The 22,900-nt window shown below is 34.8% G+C and overlaps 1 protein-coding gene across 1 annotated transcript in view; it reads right to left on the reverse strand.

Moving 5' to 3' along the window:
* Positions 1-22,900, reverse strand: part of DGKB (diacylglycerol kinase beta) — a 367,812-nt gene that overhangs the window by 124,064 nt on the left and 220,848 nt on the right. Inside the window, exon 21 of the mRNA XM_075050079.1 lies at positions 19,061-19,125. Within this exon, the coding sequence (XP_074906180.1) occupies positions 19,061-19,125 (65 nt within the window). The remainder of the gene's footprint in view (positions 1-19,060; positions 19,126-22,900) is intronic.

Here is a 22,900-nt window from a genome sequence, read left to right on the forward strand (position 1 = left end):
TAGTCAACAGTTGATCAAGCAGTGGCTGTTCACCAGAAAGTTTAACAATACATTGCACAGCTCTTGCCTTGATTTTACTGACAGGTGATTTTGCACCTTTTTACTTAAAGTAAAGTAGCCAAGTAGCCAAGCCTATATTTGTAGTATTTGTTCTAAGAAGGTTTTTTTTGCAAGTCAGTACATAAAGGCTTCTTTTGATTCAATGGAAATGCTCTCAATGCAATTGTAATCTTTTTTTCAATTAGGACAAACTACATCAAGGTAAACTGATTTTTAATCAGTAAAATTCAAATGTTACGGTTATATAACTTTAAATTAGTAGAAAATCAACTAAACAGTTAAATTCAAGTTGCTTTTGAACCTAGACAACTCTAAATGACTTCTGATCAGTGACTGCTGCCAGCGGAACCACTACCCACTAGCTTGTCCCCTCTGAAATTCATGCACCCATGAAAAGAGCAAATGTCACATAGTGTGTATAATCTCGTCTTGGGTCTTGTTCATACATATGCCTCTGTGCAAGAGAAGCACAGCACTGATGCTGCTTTTAGGGCCTCTAGACTCTGCAAAACTGAGGTAGGAGAAGAACGTGGTGTACGGAATCATACTGGTATATCACCATATTTGTTGGTCTCTACAAATGAAAGAGGAGGCTTATTTAATCTAGAAATAATATTGTATGCAATAATCCAATAATACACAGATTAAATATTTTGTTATACACAAAACTGGAACAAAAAATCCAGATTAGCAACATAAAAAGAGCCCTTTGGCTACATTCACAGGTGACTAGTTTAATTATGTGAAATCTCATAAATTAATTACATTATTTCAAATTTGATGAGTTGTGTTACAAGTAATGCTGATATAGCCAAGATTAAAAAAATGGGGATGTAACAGTCTGCCTTGTTATCAGTGTGTATGTTGTCACAGCCTCTCAGTGAACTGTGACTGAGATATGTATTAGCAGGTCAAAAGGCCAAAGCTCTTCAATTTTTTACAGTTCTAGAAAATGGATGACATTCGAAGAAAAGCTTAGTCTTAGCAGGGGACCAAAGAAAGTGATTTTTTTTCCTATATATAGTCTTAAAGAAGGAAAAAGAAAACAAACAAATGCAGGCTCTGTTATAAACGGTTCTACTTCATGCTAGGCTTCTTCTGTATGTTTATTGTGTCCAATTTACTGCTTAAACCCCCTATAAAGCTCACACAATGATTTGGATAAAACCAGAAAGAAAAGTGCTATGAATCTTGCTTCCTGGAGTGGCAGAGGTTGGGCCAGAGGTGAGATTTCAATGAATTACACTCATAAGTGCCCATCAATTATAGATAACAGTATAGTTAGATGCATTATTTTATCTCAAATTAGGGCCATGCAATTGGGTATTCACAGGAGCTCTCTCCAGCAGCTTTATGCAAGTGTTGGCAGCTAAAGGAGGTTGGACCTGACTATATCTTCTTTAAAGAAACAGGTAATTAAGTATCTCCCAATCATCTGGTCTCTTTTTTTTCCCTCCTTTTCAAAAGGTTAACACTTGAATGCTTTAAAATCTGCGTAATAATAAAAAGATGTGGTGACCTGCTAAACTTTCTAACCTTCATTACTCTCTAAGACATTTTTAACATCTAAAGTCCCACAATAATTTTGCTAATGCTTAATATTTTTCCATTTAGGAAATCACACTTTGCTTGCCCTCTGTAGCAAGATGAAGACTCAGGATAGCAATGTAATCAACTGAGGAAACACTGCAATAATTAGTAAGTCTGTTGCAAAGGGGGTCAAGGGAGAATGCTCACTATATATTTCTATTTCATCAACTCTTTTCTCAAATTACATCACATTCTTCACTCGTGCATGTGTTTCTAGCATAGATAAAAAGGATGAAACGTCCTTTGATAGTCATGCCTTGGGCTGAATTTCAGAGGACATCATTTCAGCCCCAGACTGCCTGGAAAATCATTTACATCTTTATGTATCTGTTTCACTATCCTTGAAGACCTCATCTAAGGTCTTACACGTTCATGGGCTGTGAGAGAGAAATTATAAATACACATAGAGCTAATGATGTAAATATCACTGAAATTTAAGCTCTCTTCCTTAGTAATTTTGCAATGATTTCTAGGGAGTTTAAGCATAAATTATTATTTGAAAGACAAAACCTGGCCTCTAAAGGCAACGTTAAAACTAGAGATGGTGCAGGACACCATGGATCCATAAACATTTTCTCTTTCAATTTCCTGCTGCCCAGAAATGCTTTGGAGTTGAAACTGGGTCTCTATAAACCATCTACTTGCAACATGGCAATATTTCCTATGTAAGGAAGGCCAATATAGGCTGTCCTACACAGAGCTGTAACAGGATTTCTTCACTTACTTGCACCTATAGGTCCTTCTTTTAAACTGTGGAGAGCTTACTATATATATAGAAAGGCTTGCAGCCCGCAAATTGATGGGACACAATTGTGCTTCTCCAGTAATGTTTCAGTTATGGTATTTTGCAGGTGGCTTGTGTTCAGAATCCATTAGACAGGATTTGACAGGATACTCCTGCTGTCCTTATGCTGTTTACATACTTATAAAAGTCAAAAGTTCCAAGAGGAAAGCTTGGCGTACACTTCACCAGGCTTTGGATTCTGGAGACCAAGGTTGAAAACTTACCCCTAGAACACCCTGCCTATATTACCTTTTCCCTCAACATGAACAAAGGACTTTCAGCTAATGACTGCTACCTTGAGGAATTATGTAGTTCAGAGATATTTTAAAAAATGCCATTTTTTGCATGCCTTATAAGCATATCTTGTCCAACCAAAAATATCTAGAATTAAATGTTACACAAAATGCCATTCAAAGTAGCTATTTACCATGATGATTGTTGTGAATGGTCTATTTAGAAAGGGAAAACTGTGGTCAATTGTTTCGAAATTGCTGACCTATAGGCTTATAGAGCCATTATTGATCAATTTCTGGGCAAGAGCACAGGGTAACCTTTGTCATATGATTTACTTTAAAAGATAAGAAAATTTGGTTAATATCCAACGATGATTAAAAAAAAGACTTAACAATATTAAAAATATATTTTATAAATCCCTTCATGACTGAATATATAATATTAATCCAGTGCTGTTAAATCAGTCAGCATTGCATCCCCTTCTGTAAATGACTGAACATTTGTCCTTTTCAGTATGTATATTTAGCACACTAGAAAAAATATTCCTCCACTTCTTCCATAATGGTAATAAAAAGAAACTAATTATTTTTTACTTGTCCATAAAATATGTCCCCACAGCAACCTGAATTTGATTAAGCTGCTATATCAAATATATATATGGAACTGTGCACACGAAGTAGGGCTTACAAGAACGTATGTACAAATTAGATGATTGCAATATTTAATAACTCAGTGAACCCTTGCTAATGTAACACTTTTTTTTTCTACATTCAGTTATTTGAAATTGAAATCACTTCTAACCAGCACATGCCGTTCTTTTTAGTGCTTAAATCAGCCCTCCTTTATCAACACACTGATCATAACTGCTGTAATGAAACATCTCAGACCCCGAAAGTTTGCAACGCACTGATCAAATACCAAGATATATTTGTGAAAAAAGTTTTTCTTCTTTAGTATAAGATTAATTTCATGTCTGTTGTAAACAAAAACAAAATAACAAACAATCCCATTCCCCTCTTCCCTAGAATATGACTTCATTGAACTATAAAAAAATAATTCTCAATCTTATTAAAAGTGATGGAATTGGAACACTTAAAGGCACTTTAAATGATCTTAGCCTGCACACTTCCCACCTTGGGCTTAGGCCAGGAAGTTAGTTTTAAGAAGCATTTAATACTGCACGAATCCCAAGCAAAGGAAATTGGTTTCAGTGTTTTAAAACTTAAGGTCAGTGGACATTGCACTGATCCAATGTGATAGACACAAGATCCAATTGTTTAGACGTGAACCACTCATTTCACATTCATTGTTGTTTTTCTGTTGCCTTTATTTGAGTCTAGAATCACCAAAACACCCAGTCTGTGTGCACTCTACCTCAATAGTAACTGCATTTAGTTTTGTTTAAAATAGAGAATTAATCACTGCCAGTATCTTTTTTTTTTCTCTGACAGTGCTTCAAGTTTGCAGTGGAATTAGAAAATGATTGTTAATTTACACATACAAGATAATTTTATGTGACTTAAGAAAGATTAAATGGAACAATCAGAAGTGACAGTGGAAGAAATTAAATCAGGATATGAATGAGCGCTGGTTTATACTGTAGGTGTTCCTCCAAAACCTAATGCTAATACTTAAACTCATCAGTTAATCACTTCCCATATTCTTTTTCAAATATTAACCTTTTAAAAAGTTGAATTAGCTTAAGAATAACTTGATATATTATTAGGATTCCTTTAAAAAGTCCATGCCGAAAAAGAATAGTTCTCTTTTTAAACAGTTTTTAATTATTATGAGGCTTATATGAAGAGGAAAATATATTTTAACAAGCATCCACACAAGTGGTCTGATTATGTTATTCTAATCTGCAAACCTAATTATCACCTTCTTATGGAGTACAAGGAACAGCTTTAGAAGAAAATTAATGTATCCTATCAGTGGGACAGTTTGTCACTTTATTAAATAATCATCTTCTTTGCAAATAAAATTGTTAGAAGCTTCATTGTATTAAGGAAAAAATAAAACCCCTCACACCATTACATATTAAAATTAACTTCCCACCGTTTCTTTAATGGTCTATTAAGCCTTCACTGTGGTGGATTATGAAGTACAAATGAGGATATCAACTGTTTCTAAAACTGTAAGAAACAAATATGTTCTATGTGCGTTTTTTTATTACTGTGAGCTATAATTTAGCAAACATTTAAACTATTTTCACTAGTTTCCAATGTAGAAAGTGTATATTAAATCCAAAGTAGATAATGTATTTTTTTCCCCTCTTTTAAATCTGAATCATAAGCTGTGGGGACAAAACTGACATCTCTCTAAGTCTATCCCTTTTTCTGTAAAATGGACAATTCACATTCTATATTTCAACCTAGAAGACAAACCCAACCCAAATGTCATCTGAAGAGCTGCCAATAATGCCCCTGGAATAAATCTTCAGACTGACCCACGGCATGAAAATTGGAATTCTTGACAGAAATATTTAATATATAATTATTTAAAATATCATTCTACCTAAGAACAAAATTTCCCCTCCAAATCTTCAAAGGCTTTCTGTACAGTAATTGCAGAATGTCACAGTTTGTGAATAGATACAGGAGTCCAGCTTGTAAGCAAGTACAGGGTCATACTTGTCTGGCCTATAATGAATAAATCCTATTGGGCTCACTAGTGACTAAGGTTTTCTTTCACTGGTCATTGCAGTAAAAAGCTGTGGTGCAGGTTGTTGCCTTTGTGTTTTTTTCCCTCTCAGGATACATATTATGACTTCCATGTAGAACTAACCTGGGTTATTTTTAGCTATTTTTGATTTGGCTATATTATTCAGTGAAACCAAAAACTACGTAAAATGAAGCCAATTTTAATGGAATTTTAATCTAGAAAGAGTTGTTAGCTAACAGATGGAATATCAGCTTAAAGCTACATATAAAAACAGACTTAGCTACCCATTATTAACTATCTCTGGTGAGTCAATGTACATCACCTGGAATTTAGGCGACACAGTTGTGTATACCATATTTGCACTAAAGGCTTGAACTTAATCTCCAACATCCAGGCAAGTGCTCTTACCTTTGCAATTCTAGCCACAGTTTTCAGTGTTACCTGCTGGAGTTTTCACCCTGGAAGCAGGATAGCAGAATGAAGAAGTCCCTTGGATGGACCTACACTGCAACCACCAGTTTCAAGCGGTCCAGGTGCTCTACTTCGTATAAATAAACATTCACCACTGCAGACTTAACAAACAAACAAACAAACAAACAAAACCCCCAGCCTTCTCTTATAAGGCAACTTGTACTTTAGTTAGAGCAGCACAGAGGGAGAAGGTGAGTCTTTACCAGGGTGTTGAAGCTGGGACTCTCTCATTTCAAGCAAGCACTGCAGCTCTTAGGAGAGCAGCAACTGTGTGAGAGGCAAAGCTCCCTTTCTGCTACTGAGGCAGATTCTGGTTTTTTTATACAAATTAGCTTTCTCACACAAGGGAAACTATTTCCTGCCCAGCACTATCATCTGAGGAAGCTTTACTAGCTACGTATTTTTTCCTTCTTTCAGAAAGCAGGATACTTTGCCTTCATAGGCAATCCAGAATTTCATAAGGTAAAGAATTATAAAGATACTGATTTTCCTTAAGTATTATCTAATACAGTTAAATGTTCACCTCCTGTGGCTTGTGGGTAAGGTATATCCAGCCATCAAAAATGTCCAATATTCTGTGATATTATACATGGGACATTACCAGTATTCTGTAAAACAAGATAATCAGTCTGAAATATTGGAAGATTACTTAATTTTAATGTATAAGACAGTACTTGAGCTAATGAAACAAACCATAAAGTCAACGTTTTTATGATAAACCTTAGCTCTCTGCATTTTTTTAACTTAGAGATGTGAAGATCAAAAGCATGCCTTGTAATATAAGGTGAAAAATATAAAAGTTCAGATAGATCAGGATTTCAGTGAAACACTGGCTGATCTACTAGAACTAATTTTTTTCCAACAAGTTTGGGCTTATTCCCAAATCTAAATTCTTGGAGAATAGAACAAGATAATATTCACAGTTACGTATTTCAAAGTCCTCTCAAAAAAGCATAAAAGTGATTAATTCTAGAAAAATAGTATAGCAGTTATTTAGTCTGCAGTGGCATTGATACTTTGCCTCATACTTCTGAACAGACTTAGTGTTGAAGGAACACTTCTCTAAACCTTAATGTCACTTTTCCATTTTTTACAGGATGCATTGAGCTTTCATTTCTATATGCTTTAAAAAAAGACTGCATCTCTAGAAGAGCTCTCAGACTTTGCACTGTATTGGCACAGAAACTGAGTAGGTCTTCTTCCAGGCTTACAGGTTTTAGAGTGCTGCCAGTTCAGGGCACTAAATGGGCATACTTATGGTTTGATTGCTTAACTTTACACTGTCAAAGAGTATTCTGCTAAAGCATACACCACATGCAGCTGCACACCATTTTATAATTTCATAGAGAAGAAAAATGTTATGAAAAACATGGACATGATATAATAAAGACATCAGAAAAAATAATAAATAGACCAAACAAAGCAACACTTAAGACTTGAAGAGACATGGCTGAAAAGCACTTCCCTCTTGCTCTGTCAGCTTCTCCGTTTCCCTTTTTATTAAAACACTAAACCACGAGCATTAAGCAGCTCTTAATTTAGCTTTATAATAAAAATTGAAATCCTTCTTAACCAAGAGTATAGTTTTGTTGAAATCTGTATCCTTGATTATTTTGTAAGGTGAAGGAACAAAGTAAAGTCAAGAAAGGCAAGGAAAAAAAGGAGTCAAAAGTGGAAAGAGAAACAAGAGAAGTCATAAGATGCCAGAGGAAGGAAAAAGTAGGCAAAAGATGAGTTTGCCTTTTAGCAAGAACAAATTTCTAAGTTAAGGTGTAATCTCAAAGACTTCCTTCACTTGAAACAGCTAAAAAACATTTGGTGAGGATCAAGAAGCTGGTATAATGTGGGAGACTAGTGACCACTAGCTGGTGATCCAGTGTACTCAACCACTGCACACATTTTATCCCATACTTCAGCCACATCTCCACTTTGTAATGGAGCACGCTTCCAGGACTGCAGAGCTAGCCTAACTGAGATGGCTCTGGAAGTACAAGCAAGACAGCCACAATGGTATCACCTTGTGCTTGTGGTAGTCTAAATCTACTCTAAACCCCAGAAGAACATGTGGTCTTGTGCTCCATGCAGACCTTGCAGTGCCATCTGGCTTAGAAGTAGACTTGCAGTTCATTACGCAGGTCAGTTGTGACTGTCCATGAACAATTTTCAGAAACTGGCAGAGTCAGAGAAGGTTCAGAGTAGCCCTAACAGGCATCTTCTTTCTGTAAGTCTAAGTATTTCTCTCTCTGGCCATGCTTGCTGTGTCTGACTGATATGTCTCTCCAAGAGGGACTGTTCTGCATCATGCCTATATACCTTTTTCCTACAATTTTACTGTCTTTGGGAATTGTAGGTGATGTCAAAAGAGCTTTGGTAGACAGAAGGAAGACTACTGTGTGCACTTATGAAATATGCCATATCGCAAATAGTTTAGATTAGTCTCTATGCTTTCCTATTCCAGATTTAACAAAAGCAGTTGAGAATCTCTCATTTGGGTATGCAGATACTAGTACACTACACATAAACCATCATCTTTGTAGCAGGTGTGTCCAGTTTCCATGATATATATTTTGCTCGTGTGAATAAAGTAGTGGATAAATATTGTTAGTAATTTAAGCAACATAATCAAAAACCTTAAGTCTTTCACTGGACTTTCAATAACACAAAAATGCCTCTTCACAGGGTTAACACTGTGGCAACCTGGTGAGAGAGCCAAATTCCCACCTGCTTACTTGTTTTCTGTGTTTCTGCCACAGTTGTCAACTACGGCATTTGTATTTGCATTGTAGTCCAGCTGCTATTTGGTTGTTTAGTGATTAAAACACTTTTCAAGTAAGAGAGTGCATTTGATTGCTCCTTGTCAGAAGGGGAAACTGAACCCCGGTCTCCCTCTTCCCGGCTGACTGCCCTCACTATGAAGCCAGTATAAAAATAGTCCCATGGCTGCAGTGGCATGGCTGCTGTGCAGCTTTGCTACTGCAAGTTTTTTTTTTGAAGCACAAGCCCTACTTAGTTAGGTCAATCCACTCAGGTTTAATTTCTAAAAGTCCACAACAATTTGACAATTAAATTTATGTTCCCAAATCACTTTGACAGAACATGTACACTGCAATTCTCTATAAAATCAAAGCAGCTAAACATATTGAAGATTTCATTCAGAGTGAGTTGTCAGCTGTCTCATACCAGCAAGAACATATTTCTTTGATTAACAGGCTTTTTTTCTTTCTTTGAACATCAACAAAATCTTGATAAAGAACTAGATTGACAGCTTAACACAGCCTTCAAGGCTTTACTATCAAACTCCAAATCACTTAAGAACCTTCTGCTACTTCTGCTGCTACTGTAGTTATTAATATATCACCATAACTAAAAGAAAAAAAAATCCAAGAATTATTTTAGCTCATAAAAAAATCAATGCTGCCCTTGTTTTTAATATATTGTGAGCACAAATACTCTAACCACAGAGAAAGTTCTTCAGTTGGCCATTATACTCCCAAATCACAAGCTACTATTCCAAAGAGCATTCGATGCCTTTAGACATCTTCATAATTGGCTCAGAAATAGCATGCCACAAGAAAGGTTAACAGACCTTGCTGTTCCTCATATGGACAAATCTTTATTAAAAACAGCATAACTGAAAGGTTCTCAAGAACCAGGAAACCATATTACTTGCAGCTGTTCCCTAAGTCTAATTTGAACAAAAATGGCAAATCTAACAGACAACCTCTTCCTCTAACTACTAAATCAAAATCTTAGGCAGCTTTTACCACATCTACCTATGTCATGTGGATTCAGACGATACCCTGGTCCTGAATTTTAGGCACATCATGAAAAAAATTTAATGTAAATTCAACCTGATGTTAAAATACTGTATTAATTTCTTAACCTGAGGAACAATATCAATTGTTGGCATATCTAAACACACTTTCAGGCATTGAAACTGGATATAATTTGAAAACTTTCCAAGCTTAGTAAATTCCAAGTAATTACTAGGTAACAGTTTTTATGTTCAATGAATTTCTGCTTTTTCTATTGTGATCCATCTTATTCCATGACATACAAACATACCACAAGCATCCAGCTCATCCTTGAAATCCCTGATCAGTAAATGAATTCAGAATTCTGTAATTACTGTTAATTGAAACTTTGAGAAACAATACCAAAATTATATTGTTCCCCATGTGTTTCTTTGCCTGTCTTGTGTCCTGTCTTGATAGTTTCCCTAGAGAGTCCTCCTGGGCCTCTTGAGCTGGAAGAGGGCGGGATCCTGATCCTTTAGCCAACAATCTGCCACATACCTTGTTGATCCAAACCCTTTTATCCAAACCAGAGGTGAACATTAGAGAGTACTCAACAGAGACAGGTAACATACATATAATGTGTGTTTTCTGAAGTGCAGAGTAGAGTCCTAAATAAACACGAACAATTTTTGTTGGAGCAGGCTAGCAACACTTTTCAAATTCCATCGATTTCTCTCTCTGACAAAGGAAAAAGTTGAAAGTAGGATACTAGTGCCCTGAGCAATGGTGAGGTGGCAAATGAACGTCCGTTAATCCTCTACTTCGGAAGCAGATTTAAATCAATAGTCGCCAATCATTCAGCAATAAAGTTACAAAAGAAGCCAGCGAGGTATTCTTTCAGTGCCATGCTAGTACATGGAAATATCCTAATACGAGTAAGCCTGTCTTAGGAAGGGCAAGAACATAAGAAATTATGTGATTTAGTCTCAAAATATGAAAATGACCAAAACAGTATTCCCAAAACACATTAGATCTCCTGTTAGGCAGACTCTGAAGTGCAGTGAGGGAAAGCCAGGCAATATCACTTTAAGCTACTTTTATCTTTTAGCTAAACTTGGCTTCAATAGTAGTAGTGCCACATATCAGAATAAGCAACAGCCATTCCCTTTAAATCACTAAGTCAGCCAATATATTTCTCTGGTGATGTTTTTTGTTTTGTACTTTTTTTTGATAATCTATTTAAAAATGTGTAGCAATTTCACAAACACACACACATATACATACACAAAGATATTGAAAAAATCCATATTTGGGGTATAAGTATATAATACAAAATATGAAAATAAAAATACATATAAAAAGAAAATGCAATTAAATATAAAAAAATAAAAATAGAAAATATCATTTGGGTACATCAATGCTAAAGAGATTCAATACTAAGATAAATAATTCTCAATTTTGATTATATACTTATGTTCTTAACAGGTGAAATAAAAAGAAGCAGCAGTTATTATTTTACTAGTAAAACTAAACCCCCAAATTACTCTGAAGGCAATGTTAGCAACATTGCAATTATAACAATAGGTACTATCATACAACTACATCTATCATACAATTTTGATACAAATGCATTACATGAATTGCTCTATGTTATTAAAAAAACTGTATTTTCAAAATATTTTCTTTGGAAGAATATATCCTATGTTAATAAAATGAAGATATACATCAGAAGTCAATAAGAACTTTACCTCAGGGATATCCACAGGATTGATCGTATTTTGTAAGATACACAAATTATACTTTATAATGTAGTGTAAGTTTGGAAATACTTCTAGCTTTGCACATTTCTTAGAAAGGACTATGCAACCCCTTGCAATAAAAATAAGAGACTTGAAATCAGATCAGAAAGCAGTCTGATCATTTACATGAAAATACACAGACATGAGCCAGGCAAGCTACATTCAAACAGAATAAAGAGGAAAATGGAAAATGTTATCTGAAGCGATGGAGATGGTGACACAGGCTCTTTATTAGATACATTAAGTACTTAAAATCACTTCAGTTATATAATTAGCAAAGATAAGAACTATAGGCTATTTAATCAGGGGCTGGCATATTCATTGAAAGGATTACTTTTCAGGTAATCTTAAAAATTAATTTTGAACAGTAGTACTAAAATAGGGTTAGGAGGATTGGCTAAATTTCCCCCCCACCTTCCACGTCCCAATTACCTAAGTGTCTCTAATATGACACAAACTAATTTCAAATTTCAGAGTGTAGAGTTGGAAGCCTGGTGTATATTAGTTGTAAGATTCTGGATCTGAAGCAAATCTAGGACCCAATTACTCGCGTCTTAAAGCACAAGGCAAGTAAAAGCACATGCTGTATATCGTGTCAGTCTATGCTGTACTAAAGGAGTATTTGGACTCTCCTCATTATCTATGGGTACTGTAGTATATGCCTGGATAACAACATTCTCTAAAAATAGGGGCTTAATTACTGGAATTAAAGGATTAAAAAAAAAGCCCCATAAAGCACCCACAGTGCAGAGTAAAGGTTTTCAAGTTGTGATTAAATTTTAATTTCTTTGTACTAAAGAATAATGTGTTTATGTTTATTAAATAGGAAGTGTAAAATTTATTCCTTAACAATTCATTTCATTGCTTTTAATGGCTTGGATATTGTCAATAATATTTTATGTAAGTGCGCTGTGGCCACTTAGCAACTTTGACTGCATTTTGAAAGAGGGTTTTGTTGGTTTTGTGATATATATTAAAAATTGCTGCTGCTTAACTGTTTATAAAGCCCAGCATCTGTTGTAAACATGAAATATATCCACATGAAACTTACATAAAGATTTGCCATGTACTTCAGAGATTTGAAGATTAATTGATCCAAAATGAAGTTTGAAAATCAGCTGCAAATTTACACTGCTAGTATTCACTAGTTCTGATTATAACTCCCCCTCCAAAAAAAGCAAGAAATATTTGATAAAAAACAATTGTATTATAATGCATTTTAATTAGTGTGTGCTCATGAAAATCAGGGAAAATAACCTTATTCACTTGTACAGAAATACTTGACTATACTTCATCAGCAAGCAACAAACAGCAAGCTGTAGTTTAGTAGTTTTGTTACAGTGTTTCTTGTACCTGTTATAGACTCCCTTCACATGTGAATTTACTCCAAATGAAAGTACTCAGAAACCTTTTTCTACCATTGTGTTATTTTTATTTCAAATGGTGTGACTAAACAGTGGAAGAGATTGAGATTTAATTCCTATATAGATAAGTTTGCCTTTAACGTACTGTAATAAAAGGCTGTAGTTTTAATTAACTAAAGAATGTGTAGAACATCCAAAAGGCACTTCAATCCATAGAGAAGGTTCGATGACCTACTCTGAGTGAAATGTCATCTACAATAAATTCCTTTATCAGCCTGACATCTGTTGAAGAAAATTAGATTTTATTGACCTTGGCCTATAGCATATGGATAGACCTGTTGTGAATCAACAGTTTGTTACTTGCACAATGCATGCTGGGCCAATCCCGCTATATGATTGTGCACCATGTTAAACAATCCTTTCTCCTAGACAAAGCAATGATTGTCACCCTTTGACATGGCTATACATTTTACTTGACAATTTCTAAAGCAACTGTTTCTTTAACTGGGTATCATTACATATCTTTAAAACACATCACTTTCCTTAAAGGAAAAAATATTCCCGTATCTTGTAAATATTAATAGTAAATATTTCAGTTACTTGCTTGTTTTTAAAAGTGTAGAATGGCAGGTGTTTTACAACAATCCCCTCCAATGGAAGTGCCCAATAAACAGATAGCCCTTACCATTATAATAGTACGAAACCTGACCCCATTTTAGTCCTGTAGTAGTGAATTTGACAGCTGAGGACCCTGAGAATACAAACATAAATTCAAATTCATTGCTCTGCTTAGGGTCTGATACAGCACACTGCTTTCAGACATGTACTTTGAAATCATAGGGGATGCTCAGGACTTAGGGACGTCTACTTAAAATATATTTTATATAGCACACTGCCTCTAGTCCTCATAAGTCTGAACCTAAGGTTCCCCAACCACACCAGCCTCCCAGACAGCCACTACAGAGCAATGTTTAAAAGAGCAAGAAGTCTCTCAAGCAGAGGGCTTCAGCCCATTAGCACTTTCTAGAGAAATGATAAAAATATGAAATTTTGTATCACAGAGAGATGCAGATACTGCAAATGCAGACTGCTGTCATTTTGCTCTGTAGACAACAGACATAGGTAGGCTGAATCAGCATTCTACTCCAACTGTCTCCTTTCACCCCAGCTCAGGAAACTCAAGCATGCATTATACACTTCAGGCATTTTTTCTAAAGATGAGCTATTACATGTTTGAAATCTGACAAAAGAACATGCTGATTTTTTGTTTTCTTTCTGTCTATAAATATTATAACCAAGAGCTAGGCAGAGTACGTTGTTTAACTGCAAGCCATCTCTTGCTCACGTGAAAATATTTCACATTCTATCATAAATATTTTTGCCTTGTGTTGCTTCTTCTCATGACTACAGTTGCAGTAACACTGCCTGAGTTCAGAGGTATTGTTCCCTGGAGTCTTATCCTTTTATGAAAAGAAACCTGTGGGTTCAATGGGACAGGTAACAGATGTCTGCAATCTGGTCTCTCTGTGGGGCCTGTGTCTTCTTTTTAAGCGTTTTCAGCTCAGTCACAACCAGGAAGGGAGGAGAGGTTGAAGGAAAGAAACTGAAACGTCTGCAATTCAGATTAGGAATTTTGTGTTGATGATTAGTATATTCACTGCAAATATGCAGTTATGATTCAACCCAAGAGACTCCAACACTTAAGCTGAAAAACTGGAAGAATAATGAAAATATCAAAATAGTTTTGTTCTATTCAAAATGAAACATTTTGACTTTTCAATTCAAAGCTAAAATGAGCCAACTTTAAAACAAAGGCTAAGCACATCTGAGAATGGAGCATTTCATTCAGCCTGTAACAAATGATTTTGCTTTTAAACTGAGGTTGCCGTATGCAAAAAAAAGGAGAAAGTTTACACTGATCTTTTTTAATCTCAGTCACCAAACTGGAACTAGTACTTGGCTTGCTTTCAACAGGAAGTGATTTGGGGAATCTCCAATATTCAACTGGAATAACTTTTTTCTGGTTTCTTTGCTGCCAGGCTGGATTAGAAATCTTTTATGATAAAGCTTTTGAATACAGTAACAATGTTTGCACGACAGGATTTTTTCTTTTTTTGTTGAGGTCAGCCAAGATATGATACTATGATAACTACATTGTATACTGCAGTACTTAAGTTGGGACACATTGAAGAACTTGCTAAAGATTCATTTACCTGCCATTTGTCCCACCTTTTCTTTCTGTGGCCTTTCCAGATTAAATCAGTGTCACATAACATGTAGGTCAAAACAAAAGCAAAACTTCCTTCACTCATATTCATTAGCAGAACACTTATTCTCCCGGAGATCACTTGCACAAAGTAAATCAGTACTTTCTACTACTAAAAACTTCCTTAGAGATTAAGTGCACAGATATTAGGCATAATTAAGCAAGCTGAGAGGGAATCTCAAAAGTACATGGTCAGGAACATGATACAAATTGAGTTACTAGGAATAGGAACTTTTTCTGCTTTAGGACTTCTTCTTCATAAAAGATGAAAATAGATTGATGGTTGAAAAATCTCAAAGGTGATGTACTTAAGACTGTAAATGCAATTTATAAATCCTAATTTAGTTTACTGAGACTAAGAAATATCTTTTATGCTACAGGGTGCCAGAGAGTCAAATTAGCATGCCTAATTTAACTGAATATTATTTTAGAATAGTTAATATCAACTTGAATTGTTTTTTCTTGAATGTATTCTTTGTTTCCCTGCGTATATTCCAGTCACATAACTCATACATCTGTTATTCCCAGCATTGAGTCTATGATGTTTACACAGATCTCCCTGCAGGGCATTTTGGCCTAACTGAATCGTTATTTCAACAGTATGTCCTAGTTTAATGATACTGTTACTTGAAATGCTGTCTTTTGCAAGTTTTCTCCCCCCCTGGGGCTAACTCAGCCCTTCCACACTGAAATCAGAAAATCTGACCCTAGTCTTAAGCAGGTGATGCTGGGAAGTGAACTCTGCTTTCTCAAGCACAGGGTTCTCAGCGCTTCAGACCTGTAGAATGGGTAATGTGACAACTGAGATTCTGGGTTTTATGAACACATTTAAATCTTAATGCAATGTCAGTACTGGTTTCTGATAACGTGTGCTAATGATCATACGAGACGATTACTTAAAATGGCATATTAGGATTCATTCTTTTGACAGAGGTGGGGATGCTACTGTGTTCTCACTTCCATTCTTTTCTATTTGACCATCACCAGAAGAAAAATTCTTCCCTTGCAGATCCATTTTTAGGAACAAGTAATGAATATTTTAAAATCAGTTAGACATTTATACTGAGCCTTATTTGGAAAACAATATGGAGCCATTCCATATTGCAGCTTACAAGTATAACATTTTCAAGTGACTAAGGCATGTATTAAGTGTCTTTGAGTAAGAAAATTTAAGCTTCTGAACACAGAAGACCTTTTTGACAAAGGGACTTGATTTCAATTTAATAAGAAACTGAAACAAACAGGTGCTTCATTGAAAGGAAATGTCACAAGGTAGCTGCAAAGTTATTTGAAGATTTAAGAAACAACAGGTAATTTGGATTTTTAATTCATGAGTATTTACACATACTTTATCTTAGATTTTCCAAAGACCTAAATGTCCAAGTATCTCTAGGCAGTTTAGAAATCCACACCTTAATTTATTTCTTTCTATTTTTATTAGGTCAGTAATACTAAGTCTTTGTGTCCAAAATCTATGAACACTGCACTGTTTCATAATGCATTGAGTTCCTAATAATTAGTCACCTACTTCCAAAGCATTCTACAATATTGGCTAGTAGTCATTAAAGTCCTTCTAAGCCTTGTCATATGCTCTCATCTTCATTTTGAGAAGGTAAATAAGTACAGAAAGGTTCTGCTTTCACACATAAGCACAACGCTTCAGGAGTTTCCCTATTGGTATGCTCTATTTACACATGAAACTTGGGATCAGTGTCAAGCAACGCCCTTAGGAATTTGAGGTTCATTACCAGGATTTAAAGCAAAAGATTCTCCAACCCCAAGTTTAACCTAACTTACTTCACTGAAGCAAATACAACACCCTTAGGTTTCAAAAGACCTCTGCACACAGTATAAACCTAAGGTTTCTCTTCAGTGAGGAAATTTTTTACATGTTTATTTTCAGACTAGAACCTCAGTGCAAGGACCTGCTTTACAAAACTGAATGATAGCTGTGGGAGCACAAAACCTTGGAAAATCAGGCAAGAGAAAACTAACATAAAACCACAAAAGAATTAATTTTTTAAATCACGAGAGATATTCACATGTGACAGTGTAGAATATTCAAATGAGTATTGTAGGATTTTCAAATGAGTAAGTGCTATTAACTATGAAGTCCACTATGAATCTGACTTCAGTTGGACTTGCTGACCCTAAATCATTTAGATTGCACAGAAAATTCCACACTCAGGTGAGTTAAGTCTTGTGGTTTAGCAGACATCTAAAAAAGGGTTTTATTTTCACACACTGCAGGAAAACACTGCTGCAACATATTATGGAGTGTTGCCACATGCAAGTAACTGTTAGTGGAACAAACTATTTGTGAACTAACATCATTTGGGAAATTCTGTTCAACAAAAATAGAAATTCACACTTTTTTCTCACTACACAAAAGAAGAAACATTTTAAAATATCAGTTGCTTTTACAATACTTCGCTCAAGTCTTCACATTCTTCTTTAGAAATGCATAATCTTTCTGAATAGTCTTTCAATACCCAGAGAATCATTGCTTTTTTGAAGTTCTTTCAATATCACAGTACCAAAGCACGTAGGGACTGGAACTATATATTTTTGTAATTAATTTCCTTAAGATAATGTTAGAAACATCAGGTTCCTTAAAATATAGATGAATTTCAAGGTGAGTCTGCTAGCAGATGTTATTAATGGCGTATGATTTATTGTGACATGAAATCTGATCTGAAACTCATGTTATTAGCTGAGCTTTTTATAAATTATAATTGCCAACTGCTGAAAATATGCAGAAAGACCACTGATAAACTAGCTTCATCTTCAGGGCTTAGAATACCGGCATTTGCTAAATGTCCAATATCTCTAGTCCTGCTGAATGAGTATAATACATTGGGATCCACAGATCAGGCTTGAGTTCAGATCTTTTCATAGTATAATTCTTTCAGAATGAGAAGCATCGGAAGTAGGAAGAGGAGGTCATAGAAAATAAATGTTTACTGTGGAACTTAAAAAGAAACATACACTTGGGTGCATAGTATGTCATTGCATAGGTGCTAAACAGAGTATTTAAGAAAAAAGCCTCCATCTCTGAAAGTTAAATCTAAAATTTGTACTTTCAACATGAAACCAGTAAGAAGTTAGATAATATTGAAACATATTCAAACATAATTCTGTACAGCTTTAGGGTGACAGCACAAACAGCATATTTTATCATCCAAAGGTCTATGCAGATTTGCATCTACGCAAGACTCTCCAGGTCACCCCCAAGGAAAACTAAACCAAGTCTATGGGTAGGCTCACAATGACAAAGCATTTGTGTTAATAATTATTTCTAGATATTCCCTGTTTATTCCCAATAACTTCATATCTTACTTTCCTCTCCCCATGTGCCTTTAAATGTCAAAGTTTCTGAGATGTTGCTATTACCTACCACAACTTACGTGCTAAATTACCTAAACAAGAGACAAACATAAGCATAGCATTATGAATATTATCTACTCAACAAACCAGATATTGAAAGGAGGTGAATTTATAGTAAGTGTTGTAAAACATTTTTAATCTCCAGAAAAGCTCTGAGATAGCATTGCAAATTCAAAAAGCAACACAAGGAACAGATGCAAAGTCTCATTTCTGACTTTTTTACGTATCCAAAGCTGTTTAATGATAAAAGCATTTATGTGTAAAATGGCATTCACTTGCCCTTACTAAGAGTATATATGGAAGAGCCCCCTGTCAATGTACCAGTGTGCATGTGGGAATGAAACATAAGGATCACCATCTGCAGCTGTCTAATAAGTGTTCTTCAGTGCCTAATGGCAAAGTGTCAATTCAGGGATCCTCAGCTACCACAATGCATCATCTTGTCCATGCTAGTCTTACAAGTCAAACACTTCGCATGTGAGAACAGTTTATTTGTAACGCTATTCATTTCAGTTGAAATACCAGATATAAAATAGTTACACTACAAGCAGTCTGGGAGCATACACTTAATATAAAATGCACCAATTTCCTCTCTTTTGTAAGAATCAATATTTTAAAGGATGTGCAAAATTTAACCCCTCACAGAACATACCTTAATAACATGGAAAGAATCTTCTCATATGCAAATATTTTTAGATTCTTACCTACTGTTGAACTTCTCTGGATGTTTTTCTCTCATGATGTGGAATCTGTGGGCGATTGAAGCATCCTAACAGGAAAAAGAAAACCGTAAATGTATCATGACAGAAAAATTGCAAAACAGAAGACCAAAACTGTAAACAAGGCATATCATTTGTAAGGTGTTTTGTGAACTGTCATTTTCAACAAGAGCAATACTCTTATCAATTAGAAAGCTTGCAGGTACACTGTTCCAAGAGTGGGATACATCTGAACTTAGTAATTTATTACACTTGTTACAGTCTCCATTATTCCTTTTTACAAATCAGACATGATAGTTGCGTTTACTGAAAGTGTCTTCAACTTCTGTACAGCAAGTATCATCCAGATCTGGTGTAGGTTTACAGTAAGACCATTCATACAGATCTTTCTTGTAGGAATACTGAATAAAGTCTATGGAATCTATTCCTTTAGTAAAGATGAGTGACAGATTCAGCAGAGTTACTTTATATGCATATAGGTTGATACTTGCATATGGCCATTCAATAGCTTTCTCCAAAATTCGGTAGAAAATGGGAATAAATGCCAGGAGATGCCCCATTTACTCGATGTCAGGGTGTGAAATCATGTGTGGGGGGAAATGGATTAATATCAAAAAGAAACTTGTGAATTAAACTAAATATATTTTATCAAAATATTTTAAAATTTAGTAAATGATGCTAATAATACATTTAAATAACATGTATGTGAAACGAAATAGCTGTATGAAATTTAAAAAAGAATCAAACCATTGTAGTGGTGGTAGTTGCTGAAAATACAGTGTTTAGAACTGATGTTCCAGAATCAGTTTTCACAGCACTTTTATATCTCCTTTGCAGGTATGAAAATAATGTTTTCCTCACTCCAGACCATGTAATATTTATTTCACATACTAATCATTAAAAATTTACAAACTGGGAATTAAGAATGTAAAAATTTTTTTCATCTTTCAATGTATGTATTAAATGAGGTGTGAGAGTATGAAATCTATCAACTCTTCAGTCTTGCAGGAGACAGTAAACACAGAGAAACCCATATGCAACGTGTTTTTAAAATTATGTCTTAAAATGCTGCATATATAAGAATATAAATACAAGAGTTAGTTCAGTTAGTAGGAAATTTAAATGAATTCCAGTTTCCATGTAAATAAAGTTTGACAAAAATTACAAATAAAACTATCACTGTAATCAACTATTGTATATATGAAAAAAAATACATTATTTACCAAATTAAAATATTATGGAAATACAAAACCTAAGAATTTTAGAGAAGTATTAAATTCAGTATGAAGTCTATATCTAGCAACATTTTAAAGGATTTTCAAACAATGAAAATTAGCATTTGGGGGAAAAAAAAATTAAATACTTCAATTTTATATTATTGTTGATTCCAAACATGGCTAAAATATTTTGTGTAAAATAATTTTTATTTAAACCAATCAATGTTAATATAAATCTCAAATAAGCAAGCAAGTATTTAGTGCAGATATATAGGTACCCACTAACATCAAACATAGCTGCAACGTTTTATGTCTAAAATAGTTTTTTATTTACTAAAATCTTAAGCAGGGCATGCTCCAGAGAACAGACTGGTCCAACCTTCAAGGTTTGGTTTACTAACTTGTGACTACTTTGAAAAAATAAATGTATGAACTTTAAAACCATGTCAAAGATAAAATTGTTTGGATAGATTGATAGTATTTAAATAAACTTTTAAGATTCTGAAGGAAAAAGCAATACGGAAGTCATAATATTTTACACACACTCTATGTACATAAGTATGTAATATAGTATAGAATTTTCAAGCAAACCTTTTGATCACTGATCAAATAAAATCAGTTAGTGGCATCACTAAATGTATTGACTTCATTGAAATACTCGCTTTTATTCATGATCTTGTTATGTAGTTCCTAAAGATGTACATAGTTTGTTGCTTTACGCACATCACATCATTATTTATTTTTCTGTTATCTTTAAGCACGGAATTGTCATTTAACATTTTGCTGTTCTACAAGGAAATGACAGCAAAAATCCCTAGTGAATGGACTGGTGTTAGTCATAAAATGCCTTCTTGTTCCGTCCTGTCATCCAAACTGTCATCTGAAACTTTCAGTGCTATTTTCTCAAACTGCACTCATCGTTACATTCCATTTATTTTTATGTGCAATTTTATAAGGCAAATATCCACAAGTATCCAGGTGATCCCATAGTTCTTGGAGATGGATGAAATAAAGCTGACAGTAAACCCTGAGACATCACACTTCTAAACAAAGCCTGCCAGCTGAACTAAAATAATAACTCTGTTAACTTTAGAAAGACCCATCATTCATATTTTATCCCACATTAGATGTGCCAACATTAGAAAAGTATATTTGTTAGCCAGTTCTATATGAAAAAGAAATAAAAGGACTACTGTTGTAGCTAACTGTTAATTGTCTACACACTGAAGCAAAAGACAGACCCAAGACAAAATGAATAAAGGAGTAGTAGCATATTTGACCGAAACTAGGAAACACTAATCAAGGACTAACTGTCTAATGAATGAAATGAAAAGGCTAATGTGCTTACTCACGCATAACAAATGCAAGGCACAAACAAGCTAGGGATCAATGCCCACTGCAGATGGCAAACAGGCAGTTGTTTTCATGCAAGGTTGATTTGATCAAAATTTTCCCCTGCTTGAACATTTTCTGACTCCAAAACTGATCAACTAACTTAATGAGCTGAGAGGTAAAAAAAGTAATACACAAAGCTAATTTTGATGGGCACAACACAAGAGAGGCACACGTCAGACCAATTTCCAAAAAAAAATGTTGAAAGGCTGATTTTATTAATGGAGACAGTAAACCAGGGTAGTAACTACATGCAGATAAGCTCATAAGTAAGGGACCTGCTAAGGCTTTCTTCAGTTTATACTGCCCAACTGTTCTTTTGAACCCTTAATGGAATCCAACGTAGAGAGTCCTTAGATTCGCTAGCACAGGGACCTCTTCCCAATCATAACTTCACACTATAGGAAAATGTGAAACCAGTCCATGCTGAATGCATGTTAGCAAAATAATTCTTTGCTTTAAGGTAAAAAAAAGAAAAGAGAGAAAAAAAAAAGGAAAACTACACTGAGTTTCCTGTTTTTCAAATGTCTGTAATCTTCTATTTGTTAAGATAGTAGCATACAGACAAGTATAAGTGAGTGAAAAACAAGTGGAAGAACTGAAAGTAACAGGAACTTGAGGGTGGGTAGGAATGCAAGTTCTGTCTCATAAGAGCTGCAGGAATTAACAGATGCCATCCCTGAATCCTGAGGAAGAACCATTAAAAGTTTTATATTTCTGGATGAGGAGAGCAGAGGGTCCTTCCTTGTGAGCTGTTTTGGCTACATGTGAGATAGAATTCATTTTAGCAGACTTAATTCAGCCATTTCAAAAAGAGGCATCTAGCTTAACCTGTTTAGAGCATACAACTGTTGGACCTAATTTCTTTTTTGTGTCACAAACTAAATTAAAATCATCTAATTAACTATACTGAGAAACAGAGCAATATCCACATGCATGGTAATTCAAATATTGTTTGCCTATTGTTGCCTTTATATGCCGACCTTTCATGGTACCTCATATTGTGGATGGCCACTAAAATATGAGAAATTGTTTTCGTATTTGATAATAAAACTGATGTAAAAGAGAAAACCCAATAAAGCAAACTCACATGCTTCATGATATTACCTAGCAAGTGAACAGGTTTTTTTCAGAAAAGTCATTTGACAGTCTATAATTAATATCACCTGTGGGCATTATTTATTAATTTTTATTAATAAATTGATATGTATGCTAG

Source organism: Buteo buteo, chromosome 2 (assembly GCF_964188355.1).
Source record: "Buteo buteo chromosome 2, bButBut1.hap1.1, whole genome shotgun sequence".
Lineage (NCBI taxonomy): Eukaryota > Metazoa > Chordata > Aves > Accipitriformes > Accipitridae > Buteo > Buteo buteo.